General features: G+C 39.7%; 1 protein-coding gene across 2 annotated transcripts in view; it reads left to right on the forward strand.

Moving 5' to 3' along the window:
* The window catches only part of TMF1 (TATA element modulatory factor 1), a 15,743-nt gene continuing 2,819 nt past the window's right edge, over nucleotides 1-12,924 (forward strand). The window contains exons 1-15 of one of the 2 annotated variants that reach the window (XM_023935140.2): nucleotides 1-298; nucleotides 2,271-3,511; nucleotides 4,344-4,447; nucleotides 5,302-5,428; nucleotides 6,330-6,435; nucleotides 7,075-7,217; nucleotides 7,920-8,086; nucleotides 8,221-8,377; nucleotides 8,831-8,923; nucleotides 9,542-9,698; nucleotides 10,381-10,573; nucleotides 10,827-10,896; nucleotides 10,980-11,072; nucleotides 12,023-12,133; nucleotides 12,670-12,816. In XM_023935140.2, coding sequence (XP_023790908.2) covers nucleotides 157-298; nucleotides 2,271-3,511; nucleotides 4,344-4,447; nucleotides 5,302-5,428; nucleotides 6,330-6,435; nucleotides 7,075-7,217; nucleotides 7,920-8,086; nucleotides 8,221-8,377; nucleotides 8,831-8,923; nucleotides 9,542-9,698; nucleotides 10,381-10,573; nucleotides 10,827-10,896; nucleotides 10,980-11,072; nucleotides 12,023-12,133; nucleotides 12,670-12,816 — 3,051 coding nt within the window. In that variant the 5' untranslated portion in view covers nucleotides 1-156. Of the gene's footprint in view, nucleotides 299-324; nucleotides 571-2,270; nucleotides 3,512-4,343; nucleotides 4,448-5,301; nucleotides 5,429-6,329; nucleotides 6,436-7,074; nucleotides 7,218-7,919; nucleotides 8,087-8,220; nucleotides 8,378-8,830; nucleotides 8,924-9,541; nucleotides 9,699-10,380; nucleotides 10,574-10,826; nucleotides 10,897-10,979; nucleotides 11,073-12,022; nucleotides 12,134-12,669; nucleotides 12,817-12,924 lie in introns of those variants that run through there. The other variant, XM_023935141.2, reaches the window with a different exon arrangement.

The raw sequence follows: 12,924 nt of genomic DNA on the forward strand, positions 1-12,924 counted from the left end.
GGCCCGGCTGCGACGTGGATCCGGCGGCGCCTGCGCGGGGCCCCTCGCTCCGCTCCGCTCCCTCAGCACCGCGCCCGGCCCGGCCCGGCCCGGCCCGGCCCAGCGCCCCGGCCCCGCCGGCAGCTGCGGGGAACGGGCGCTGCCGAGCCGCCGAGGATGAGCTGGTTCAACGCCTCGCAGCTGTCCAGCTTCGCCAAGCAGGCACTGTCGCAGGCGCAGAAGTCCATCGACCGGGTGCTGGACATCCAGGCCGAGGAGAGCCCCTGGCCCGACGCCGTCATCCCCGACTACGGTGACGGTAAGAGCGGGCGAACCTCGCGGCCTTCGCCTCGCCCGCCTCCTCCGCTGTCTCTTTCTTACCTTGGGGAGGTTTAACCGGCCACCCCGCCCAAAGCCCCCCCGGTTTATATAATTTGGAGCCCCTCCCGGTCTGTCTAAACCACGTTCTCATCCCTCCCGCGCCCCCCGTGCGGGGTGACACCGGCACGAAGCTCAGAGCCTGGCTGGTGTCACCAGTGTCCTGCTTTTATCGCATGAGTAGCCCAGAGCCTCATAGCTCTGCTTCTCGAGGTGTTATTTGTTTATATTTTTTTTCTGACGAGTTATTAATTGGTAAAACCTGAGTAATATAAAAGGGGGAATCACGCTCTTTTCAGAAGCTTGCGTGGATTCACTCTTTGCAACAGGGAGGGCAGAGTAGAAGCTGAAAGTCTGGTCCATGTGAACCAAATGAAGTTCCCACTTTTAGTGGCTTCCAGTTTATAATCCTCAGACTTTTTCCTTTCAATCTGTTGAAAGGAATGTGCTGGTGGAAAAGTTGCCATGGCTATGAGGCAGTGTCTCCCCTGTATGTGTGCTAATGGAGAACCTGAAGGAATAGTCAGCCCTAAGCTGTTGTTTGGAAGAGAAAGAGCAAAAAGGAGCCCTCTTATTAGAAACTCCCCCAAAAATAATATCTTAAAGATAATAATAATAATAAAAAAAGGATGGCAAACTAAGTCATCTGGAATCAGTGTAATTGTTACACTAGATAGATCTAGGAGAACTATGTGAATTTGGAGGAGGAAAAGGTTATTTCAGGTGAAGCCACAGCAGAGTGAGATTTCTGAAAATTGAAAGCTGTAGGAATTGAAAGTGTTTTCCAGGTTGGTTGCTCAGCAAAGGTCAGTTTGGGATGTCTTTGTCCCTTTGAGGTCTTGGCAGTCGTGTAAGTAGTCTGGTGTCATCTTAAGATGCAAGAATTGTTTAGGGAAAAATACAATACTTCTCAAAGCTTTAGACTTGTCCAATCATTTTTAAAATTTGATTTATATCTTAATATTCATGGTAGTTTTGTAATTTATAAGAAGAGCAGCAAAGATCAGCCTGCATCTGGTTTTCAGGGAAAACATACTTGTTTTCAAGAGATATCAAAATATGTTCTGAATGTTACAGTTAACCTAGAACTTTTTCTGAAGCTGTTGAATCATGGACAAGGTAGCAATAAGTCAGATGCTTTTAGTAATAAATCACATGTTTGTAGTATTTTGGGCAATGAAAACAGTAATTATCTGAACTTGAGGCCAACAGCTATCAACTGTTCTGAAAGTGGAAGCTAGCTTTAAATATTGTAACTCAGCTTTTTTAATAGATGCTGATGTATAGAGTGAGTGTTTTTAAGTAGCCTGAAATAACTATGTTACCTAGAGTATATTTCTAGGTACAAAATTGGATATTGTTTTTTGGTTTCTCTTTCTTACTTCACATGCTACTGCATTTTGATGCTGAAATTCTTGCTGTTAACAAGTCCTGGAAAACCTGCAAGAAATAAAATAATGGGAATTGTTGATGTTATTTTAGGGTAGCTTCAGAATGGAACAAATCAGTATTTCTCCACAGAAGAAAAAAAATTCTCAGCTGGGCTGCTGCTGATTTTTATTGTCAGCACCATGCTGATGCTTGGTGTATAAGGCAAAATGAAATCTGTCAGAAACTGAAGGGCAAGGACCCTTCTTACACTGTAAATTCTGCAAATACTTAAAGTTTTTCCCCTCTGTTTTCTGTCATGGTGTGTGAAGTGTTTATGTGCTACTTGCAGATTATTTTTAAGGCCTTGTAATTTTTTCCTCCTTTTAAAATCCATATAATTATTTTAACTACAACTTTTCAGATTCTTTTGCCTAGACTCCTATCACTTTAGAGAAGCAGGAGGCCACATTTGCTTTTGCGTGTAACCTTCAAAGTGGTTTTTTTTTGTCTATCTCCCTTTTTTCCTGTTTTTTATTTTTTAGGAACAAATTCTCTCATAAGCGGAGGATGGGACACATCTTCCTGGGGCTTGAGCTCAAATACAGAACCCCAGAATCAGCCAGTATCTCCCACAGCAATCACAAAGCCAGTGAGGAGGACAGTAGTGGATGAATCTGAAAATTTCTTCAGTGCCTTTCTCTCTCCAACAGACGTTCAGAGTATTCAGAAAAACCCAGTGGTGTCCAAACCTCCAGCCAAATCACAGCGACCCAAAGAGGAGGTGAAAAGCACTTTAAAGGAGTCTCAGCCCTCCAGCCAGCTGGAAGGGCCAGTGACAGCAGAGGCAGAAGTGAAGGATTCCTCCGTAGCTGTGCTGGACTTGAAAAGCCTTGATGGTCCCAAGGAGAAATTAGAAGAGAATCCTGTGCTTAAATCTGATGCCCAGCATGAGGCAAGCACAAATGAAGTTACTGACAAAAATGTGTCTGCTCTAAATTTTGAAGAACCTGAAGATTCTCCTACTGAAAAATGCAGTGTGGGAGGGAATGGAGCAGCAGGTGTACCTGAGGGCACTTCTCAGCCCCTTGCAGCAGGCGGGAAAGACCTGGGTTTGGAAGGGAAGGAGAGAAAGACTGAAGACAGACAAAGCAATACCCCATCACCTCCCATCAGCACCTTCTCCTCAGGCACTTCCACAACGAGTGATATTGAAGTTCTGGACCATGAAAGTGTGATAAGTGAGAGCTCAGTAAGTTCCAGACAAGAAGCTGCAGATTCAAAATCCAGCCTTCACCTCATGCAGACATCGTTCCAGCTCTTATCCACGTCTGCCTGTGCGGATTATAATCGCTTAGATGACTTCCAGAAAATGACCGAGAGCTGCGGCTCCTCGGATGCTTTTGAAAGAATCGATTCATTCAGTGTGCAGTCCTTGGACAGCAGGAGTGTCAGTGAAATAAATTCAGATGATGAGTTATCAGGCAGGGCTTCTGCTTCAGCGTCTGTCGCTGTCAGTCCGTCCGTGCCAAAGACAGAAACGGTTGACGCCCTGAAAAATAAATCGGAAAACTTGAATGATGCTCCTGTGTTACATGCTGAGGAAGCTGAGATGGAAGAGAGTGGGAGAAGTGCAACCCCTGTTAATTCTGAGCAGCCAGATGTTGTTTTGGTTGCTGCTGTGCAAACTGTTGAAGAACAGGTGGTGAAGGAGGAGGCCGAGCCACAGCAGGATGCTGGGGAGCAATTGGTAGAAGAGGTCACTGAAAAGCAAGAGCTTAAAAAGGTAAGTAAAACATGTATTGCAAACACACCTTTAAACTGCAAGTGAAACTCCTGATGTTTTCTTACATTGCCCTGTATCATATCAGCTGATTTGAATGAATTAATCGATGCTGAAATGTCTGACCCTGTAGAAAACTGTCCTTGATATTCTGCAGTGGAACAGTACTGGTAAAATTTCTGATCAGATAGTTGTGGGTTTCACTTGATCCACCTGTTTGTCATTGTTGTGAATTGTGAGTAGGGGTGGCAAACAGGAAGCTTAATAGGTCAAATGTATTATTTTAATTCTTTGGTGGCTACATTTGTATATTTTCTTGTATTTTTGTTATTTGTCTGTATTCAGCTATCCAAAATGTGGTATTAAGAAATTATTTTAAGGATGTGAACTAAGAGCTTTTGATCCTGAGTGAAAGTTTTCTTCCCTCATCTGCTTTGTGCTAACATTTCATAGAAGAGACCTTCCCACAGAAATAATTCAAAGAATATTGGGAGTCTTAATGCTTAATGTAAGCCATAGTTTTATAGAGCATCATCTCTACTTAAAAACTTCATGTATAATTAAATATCACTGTTGATGATTTTGCTGAGAAACTTACTTGAGCCAGATGTACTGGTTTAGTAGAATTTCTACACCTGTAGAAAACAGGTGTCTTTATGTTCAGGTGTGTGGCAGAAACAGGGTAATCCTCACTGACTTATACCTCAAAGTCCTGGAAACATTGACCAGTTCCGTTTTAAATAATCTTGTGAGGGAATGGAGTGGGGGAAAGTCTGCCCCTCTTGTGTTTTAATTGTCCCATTGATCTGATCTTTATCTATAAAACCTTGTCCAGATGATTGATTCATTAACTGAGAAGCTGGAGAAGAGGGAAATACAGTTATTAAGTACTAGTAAAGAAAGGGCTCGCCTGGAAGAAGCTTATGATAACCTAAAAGAGTAAGTATGAAAATACGCTTTGTGCTGTAACTGTGACTTTGCTGTAATAAAATCTTAGATAAAACAAGGAGCTTTATGACTGGAACAAAGGTTACAGGGGACATACACTGTTTTGGAAAGGTAGAAATAATGATTGCATGTGCTGTGATGGGATTTTTTTTAAAGACATATTATTTCTTGGAGCCAGAATATTTTTTGGGAGGGGGCTGGGGAAAGATTTTTCAGTAAGCAAGCAGTAGGAATGACAAATGTGGAGAGTCAGTCTTGGTTATTAATAAAATTCATTCTTAAAAGACTGGATTAAACTATTAAGAGAGAATGACTTTCCTGATACAGAGGGATGAACCTGATTTACTGAGTAATTTGTTGACTAAAATGTAGGCAGTGAAAGTATGGAAGAAGGGCTGGCTGTAGGGAAAAACCTGAAATTATTATTTAATTTGGTTAGAGTTAAAAGGGGAAAAAAATGGACAGTTGTATTTACCAGCTCATTGATCAAATATTGAGTTATAAAATTTACAGATACTTGATGCTGTTGTTTAATGACTAAATTGTTCCTAACTTAAAAATTAAATAATTCACCCTCTATATTATACAGAATATGGTTAATTAAAAAGGACTTTATCAAAGGGCAAAACATTTAAGATAAATTAAGAATTTAGTTGTTTGCATGCTTAAACTACAATAAAGATCTTTGGTTAGGACTTCTAATATAGATGTGAAGTTTTTTGACTTGCTTATCATGTGTAATAAAACTAAAGTACTTTCTAAAAGCATTTAAGACAACCTGTTGCAAAGTGTTTGAAGTGTCGCATAACCATGCAACTGTTCTGAAGTGTTCATTTTAAATGCAGTGAAATGTTTAGAATGAAAGAAGAGAGCAGCAGCCTTTCATCTCTTAAAGAGGAGTTTGCTCAGCGAATTGCAGATGCTGAGAAGAAGCTCCAACTAGCCTGCAAAGAGAGAGATGCAGCTAAAAAGGTAATTTGGCTTTTTTTAATGAAATTAATATTTGTTAGTTTATGACACAATTGAATTTCTTGAGGAAAAACAATAAACATTAACCCAGGGAAAATCATGAGGCTGTTAGTAACCAGAATGAGTTGTTTCCAGCCATCCAGGCTACCTGGTGTTCACATCAGCGTTCTTGTATCTGTGCTGTGAACCAGCTTGGGGAACTCATTTATGTTGGTCTGGTTTGGGAGAAAAAGAGATTTAATGTGTGCTCTCATTCACCTTGTACCAAATATGTACTTGTATTGGTGAGGGAGAATGGCCAGGGGATGTGAGAAAGGAATGAAGAATGGGAATGACTTCTTTAGAGGATTAACTGGTGGGAAAATTAAGGTCTGATGACAGATTGATTTGGAATGAGCAAAGAAATCTACAGCAACAAAGTTTATGGGGTTTAAATGTTCTTGACCTGGTGTCACAGCATTTCATTTCTCTAGCTTAATGCAAAAAGGAAACTCAAATCTAACAGGAAAACAAATATTTTTCAGCTGTTTGTCACTGTGTTGACACAGCAGAGAGTTGAACTAGAAAAATTATTCAGTATCTACGTGTGAATAGGACAGGTTGGTTTTTCTCTATTAGAAAAGTTTCAAGAAAATTAAATAGAGATGGGGAAGTTGGAACAAATTGTGCAGAGGATTTACAGGGTCTCAGTCCTTGGAGGTTTTTAAAACTTGATGCAATAAGGCTCTGAGCAATCTGTTTTGATCAGATAATCTCCAGAGTTCCCTTCCAACTGAAATTGTTTTCCAAGCAAAGCCTTTTGAGCAGAAGGGCAGAAGAAAAAGGTGATCAGTGTAACTCACTCTGTATTTTTCCCTACATATATTTTAATAAACAGTCCTAAATATTTTATCCTATTATTTAGGAAGTAAAGACTGTTAAAGAGGAATTGGCTACTAGACTTAATACCAATGAAACTGCTGAATTACTGAAAGAAAAAGAAGAACAAATCAAAGGATTAATGGAGGAAGGTGAGAATTATCTTTTTTTTATAGTAAAAATGTGTAGAATAGTTTGAAATGTACTGGCCTTGCATACAAGCCTTCTTTGTGTAGGGAAAAAGTGCTAAATTTGAAGCATGTTGGATATTTCTGAACATTGGAAGCATTTAGTGAGTAGCAAAGAGCAACAGGAGGGGTCAGGCAGGTACAGATGGCTGGAGAGATGCTGCCTGCAAGATGCATTAAGAGGTGCTGAGAGATAAAACCAGCATGTGCAGAACAGCATTCCACGTTCCATTCAGAAGAACTCTAACAAGGGCATTGCTCATGGCATTCCTACAGTGTCTCCTTTAATACTTTTTAATTTTGGAAGTAAAATATAGATACTAAATGAGAAGGTAATTTTATTTTTTTGTCAGCATGATGAGCTCACTTATTTTCAAAGCCTTTTACATCCTCTTCTATCTCACTGTAGCTCAGTGTAGCAAGGGTATCTCAGGATAAGATAGATTTAAACTTAAGAACTTGCATGAAAAATTGTAAGAATAAGTATTTCCATATTTACTTGAGTTTTATTTTCATGGGACTGAAGAGCAAGGCTGTTGTGAATAGGGAGAATCCATAGAATATAACCAATATGCACTAGCTTCGTGTTCAATTTCTTCACAGGAGAAAAGCTGTCCAAACAGCAGCTGCATAATTCCAACATTATTAAGAAATTAAGAGCCAAAGAGAAAGAGAGAGAAAATATTAACACAAAACAAAACAAAAAGATTAAGGAAATGGAAGAGGAGTTGCAGCATTTAAAACAGGTGAGATATTTGTTGATTTTATTTTTATTTTTTTTTTAAAGCTTTTTATATTAGCTTCAAAATTTCCATTAGGATGGGCTCTTGATAAATTGACTTTTTTTTTTTATTTTCTGGAGACTTCTCTTTTCATAGAATCCCAGAATGGTTTGGGTTGGAAGAGACCCTAAAGCCCATCCAGTTACCCCTCTGCCATGGGCAGGGACACCTCCCACTATCCCAGGGTGCTCTAAGTTCCTTCCAGCCTGACCTTGAACGCTTCCAGGGATCCAGGGGCAGCCACAGCTTCTCTGGGCACCCTGTGCCAGGGTCTCACTATTTCACATTATTGCAGCACTGAGTTGTGATTTATGTGTGTATTGCTTGTAAAGCCGCAGTGAGACGTCTTCTCAGCTCCTTGTTTGCACTTGCACTGCTTAGTTACCATGTGAGCTGGAAAACCTGCACCACCAAAATTGGGGCAGTTAGTGATTGAGTCAAGACCTTACAAATCTCAGAGCCAGGATGTGAAATTTTGTGAAATTGTGGTGAAGAGCAGCTTCCTCTGGGGAAGGCAGGGAAGCAAAAGTTTTCTTTTCCTGCCAAGTGATAGATGGTTTTAGTCACTTTATCCCAAATTGATTGCCACTTCTGTCACTGTCCTCAGACAGTGTTGTCAGCCCCACATCCTGGAGTTTGTTTCATGTTTTGTGTTTGCACTGACAGGTGCTTGATGGCAAGGAAGACCTTGAGAAGCAGCATCGAGACAGCATTAAACAACTGAATGGTGTTGTGGAGAGACAAGAAAAGGACCTTGCTAAACTTCAGGCTGAAGTGGAGGACCTTGAAGAAAGGAACAGGAGTGTGCAGGCAGCACTCGACAGTGCATACAAGTAAGCAAAGCAATCACACCTTGAGATTGTGGCTCTTTTCTGTGCAATGCTTGTGAAATATTTAAATGTAACAAAGTTATTTGCCAAGTTCCTGTTGGCATTTAAGTGTATTGGGGTTTGCTTTTTCTCCCCAGGGAACTTGCAGATCTTCATAAAGCTAATGCCACAAAGGACAGCGAGGCTCAGGAAGCAGCCCTGAGTCGGGAAATGAAGGCAAAGGAAGAGCTTGGGTTAGCACTGGAAAAGGCTCAGGAGGAGGCTCGGCAGCAACAGGAGGCTTTGGCAATTCAGGTGTGTCTGAAATGCAGTCAATAAACTCCTTAATTCAACAAGTGAATGTACTGAGGTGCTGTGTACACCTGATGTAATAAACCAGGTGGAACTTGTTTTTTGTGTGTACTTAGCAAATACCCAAAGGATTTCTTCCCCATGGAACTTGTTCCATATTAAGGGGTGATTGTGCTAACCTTTAAAATACTAATTTCATTTAAAAGTACTTATAATTTTTCTTGTCTAAATGAAATTATTTTGACAGGATCTATGTTAAGTTTGTAGTACTCTTACCTCTTAGAATTTTTAGTTAATTACAAATTAATCAGTATAACTATTTGTGTGTGTGCAAAAATGAAGCCTTTAGTTGTAAACAAACATATCCTGTTTGAAAATGGTGTGGTACTGTGGCACAGGAATAAGTGATGATATAACTTTTGGCAAGAGTTTAGTAATAATTTCTTGTTTATTTAGGTGGCAGACCTGAGGCTGGCACTGCAACGTGCAGAGCAGCAGGCAGCAAGAAAAGAAGATTATTTACGGCAGGAAATTGGTGAATTACAACAGGTACGATAACAAATAGATGATGCCAACTTACATCTGCAAGGAGGACTTCTAAAAACCCAAAAATAAAATGCTACCATGACATAAACAGCCTGAAAGAGAGGCTTTATTTTCCTGGTTACCTGCAGTGGTTGTCCTTTGCAGAGGAGCAATAAAAACATTAATGAAAATGTTTTTTTAAATCTCATAGTGGAAAAAAAGTCATCATTTTGTTTTGATGCCTGTTAAATAGCATGCTGTTCTTTTCAAATATGAGACAAAATACAGACATTATGTGATAGTCATCTAAAATTGTTGGCAAATATACTTTTGAATGACTCTTTATCTGCTTCTTAAGAATATTTTTATTGTTCTTAAGGGCCAGAATATAGATAGTTGCCAAAATGTTTCAAAGGATGTCTGGAGCTCTGGAATTTCTGGGCCCTTGCTCTATTATGTATCTAAAAATGTTGAACTTCTCTCTTGGAATTTCACACTTTACAGTGAGTTTGAACCACATGAATGTTAGATTGTAAAGCAATAATTTTAGAATGCAAAGCAGCTGCTATTTATTTAGATGAATTCTGTATAAACCTTTTAATCCATCATATGGTTTTAATTGTATTTAATTTGTGATTTCAGAGACTCCAAGAAGCAGAGAGCAGGAACCAAGAGCTGAGCCAAAGTGTTACCTCTGCTACACGGCCCCTGCTGCGACAGATAGAGAACCTGCAGGCCACGCTAGGAGCACAGACCTCTGCATGGGAAAAACTGGAAAAGAACCTCTCTGACAGGCTGGGTAAGGTGGTTTAGCTTTTACTGAGCTGTGAGGCTCTGGGTGAAGTTGTGAGATGCAGGAAGGTAAATGTAAAGGGCTTAACACTTGCCCAGTGTGTAGATGGTGGATCAGGAGAGATGAGCACCAAATGCTTTCCTGTAAGGAAATGGTGTGGGGCAGGGGTTATGCCAAGGTTCTTGGACAGGTAATTCACTGGTTCTCTGTAAAACACACTGTAACATAAGGTGGAGGGGTTAAGGTATAGTACTTTCAGTATTCCAGTGTGGAGCCTGATGCTGGGATTCCAAATTGTAAAGTTTGGAATTGCTTACCTAACTGCGTAGGTGATGATACATAGATTGTTTGATACAGTAGGAACCTATTGTTTTAAATGCAAAATACATTAAAAGCCCAAAGGTGGACCCAAAGAAATTATCTTCTTTCTGGAGGCAATCTGTAGTTGTATATTGCATTCTGAAAGAGTTTGAAATCTCTTCATTCTGCATGTCTTTGATCCTCTGTCTGTGTGTGGAAAATATGTAATCACCTATACAAAAGAAAACAAGATGTATTTTTTAAGAAAGATTAGTTGCATATTAAAAAAAAAAATCTCAAATTCAATTTTAATGTATAAGTAAATGTCTCATGTTCTAGATGTTTGATCAAAAAAGGTTAAATTCCATGGGTTTTTTTTCACTATTAGGTGAGTCTCAAACTCTTCTAGCAGCAGCTGCTGAGAGGGAACGTGCTGCTACAGAAGAACTTCTTGCTAATAAAATTCAGATGTCTTCTTCTGAATCTCAAAATAGTCTTTTAAGGCAAGAAAATACCCGTCTTCAGGCTCAGCTGGAGGTTGAGAGAAACAAATTGAAGAAAATGGAAAATGAAAACAGCAGGTGAGTTAATTTTTTGGTTAACAGCATTTCTTTATAACTTGTGAAATGGAGTGTTGATATGACTGTGCAACATGTTGACAGAATGTTACAAATAATGTTGTTTAGGGTATTTGTTTCATGCTGAAGATGGGAGAGTGTTACATTCATAACATTTTGTAGCCTTGCAGCTGTGTTTGTTTTAAAAGGATCTGAATTTACAGAGAACAGAATGGAGAACACTTATTTAGTGACTTTATCTCTTTCCTCTGTGTAGGTATGAGGTTGAACTAGAAGGGCTCAAAGATGAGTATGCAAAAACCTTGGAAGATGCAAAGAAAGAAAAGGTATTGCCTAGTTCAGCTGTGATCTCTGTTACTGTTGAAGTCTGAGCTAGCAGGAGATTAACATGTTGTATTTATCTTTGCAGGCACTGCTGGCTACTCAGTTAGAGATGGAGAAGATGAAGGTTGAACAGGAGAGAAAGAAGGCTATTCTTGTGCAAGAAGCAGCAAAGGAGAAGGTGGCAAAACCTGACATTTCTAAGTCTTACTGATATTGTCTTTATTTTGGTAGATATCTATACCTGAAACTTTTAGTACCTATCAGTATCTTTCCAGTGAAACAGGTGTTGTGTTAGACACACTGAAATAAGTTTTGAGTAATAATCTGTTTAACCTGAGAAGAGGTAAAGTATGGATTGTTGTCTTAATCCTCTGTGTTTGAGTGCTCTTGGATCCTTTTGCTTCTGAAGCTACTTCTTTTCTTTGCTTAGACTACCAGCATTGCTTCCACTGAATTCCTGTTTTTCCATGACTGTGTGTAATGTTCCACATGCTTTCAGGCTTAAGTCACAGGTCACACAGCAGTCCTCAATAGTCATCATTAAATTCATTACCACTAATTAGCAGTTAGTATTCAACTAAAACTATTTCTGTTGTTTGTTTCTTACTGTCTGCAGTCCTAAAAATCTAAGTGCTTTCCCCTTCAGAGGTTGGCATGCTTGTAGATACTGCTTGGAAAAAGGGCCAGTCTGTTTTGAAGAGGTATCAGTGAATTATTAGCATGTGAAAAATCTTGGAATTTAGTTCATACACTTTATTTAAAAAGAAGAAAAAGGTCTTAATATTCATTCTAAGAAGAGGTGTTCTTCTGGGTGTCAGATATTCTTTCTGTGATGCATTTGGACATACAAAACTGCCTCTGAATCTCTCTTGGCTACTTGAAAGAGAACCTTTTTTCAGTGTAATTTGTAGCTTCTGTCTTAATTTCTTGAAAGGTCTGAGATCGTGAAGATATGCTTGAACTTTCGTGTTCTAGGTATGGGGCAAGTAGAAAATCTATCACATTTCTATGTTCTATACTTGTTGGGAAAAGGGAGGCTATTTATAGAATCTCTTTTAGCATATTGTGAATGTTGTTTGTTTTTTTTTTTCTAACTGGTGATATTGGATGTCTTTCTTTATTTTTAAGGACCGAAAGTCATTTACAGTTGAAACTGTATCGAGTACGCCGTCAATGTCCCGCTCCAGTTCCATAAGTGGGGTGGACATGGCAGGTCTCCAGACCTCTTTCCTCTCACAGGTAGGATAGATCACCTATAATGTTTTTTTTCTTCTTGACAGACCACTTACTTTCCTCAACAACTTTTAGTAATGTAGAAAATGAGTCTTTGAGATTGTATTGGCCTTAGACAAGGTAACATCCTGTGCAGAAACATCTAAAATTCTGACAAGGCATCTGTGATTGTAAAGCCCACAATTGATTGATTTTGTACTTGCACTCCTGGTTTAGGGCACACCCCTGCTCCCTAGGCAGCATCACTGACAGCTGTACTCTGCTGTCTCCTACTGCTGCTCCTTCCCTGTCAGTCCAGTTCATGCTGTCAGTGCTAAATGGCACCTGTGTAAGGGTCAGGAGAACTTGCCAGTAGGGAGCTATCCCAAATTGTACCTGCTCACCTCAAGCTTTCATTTTGAAAACAAGCTTTAAGCATTGCAATGCTTGCCTAGCCCGGTGTAATTTTACATCTTAAATTCTGTTTTATTTAGGAGAAGGAAGATTCTCCTAAATGGCATGTTTTTGTCTAATTTTCAGCTTGTCTAACCTTCTCTTTGTAGGATGATCCTCATGATCACTCATTTGGACCAGTAGCTACCAGTGGGAGCAATCTCTATGATGCAATAAGGATGGGATCAGGTTCAAGTATAATTGAAAACCTTCAGTCACAGCTAAAACTGAGAGAAGGAGAGATTTCACATCTACAGGTATCTTTTCAGAAAGCTTGGTCAGTATTATGAGAATTCTGTGAACACAGCTGTGTAGGGATGAGGGTGAGAAGGATTTGTTGCTTCTTTTTTTTTTGTTTTGGCAAG

This window comes from Cyanistes caeruleus, chromosome 11, assembly GCF_971803275.1.
Source record: "Cyanistes caeruleus chromosome 11, bCyaCae1.hap1.1, whole genome shotgun sequence".
Taxonomy (NCBI): domain Eukaryota; kingdom Metazoa; phylum Chordata; class Aves; order Passeriformes; family Paridae; genus Cyanistes; species Cyanistes caeruleus.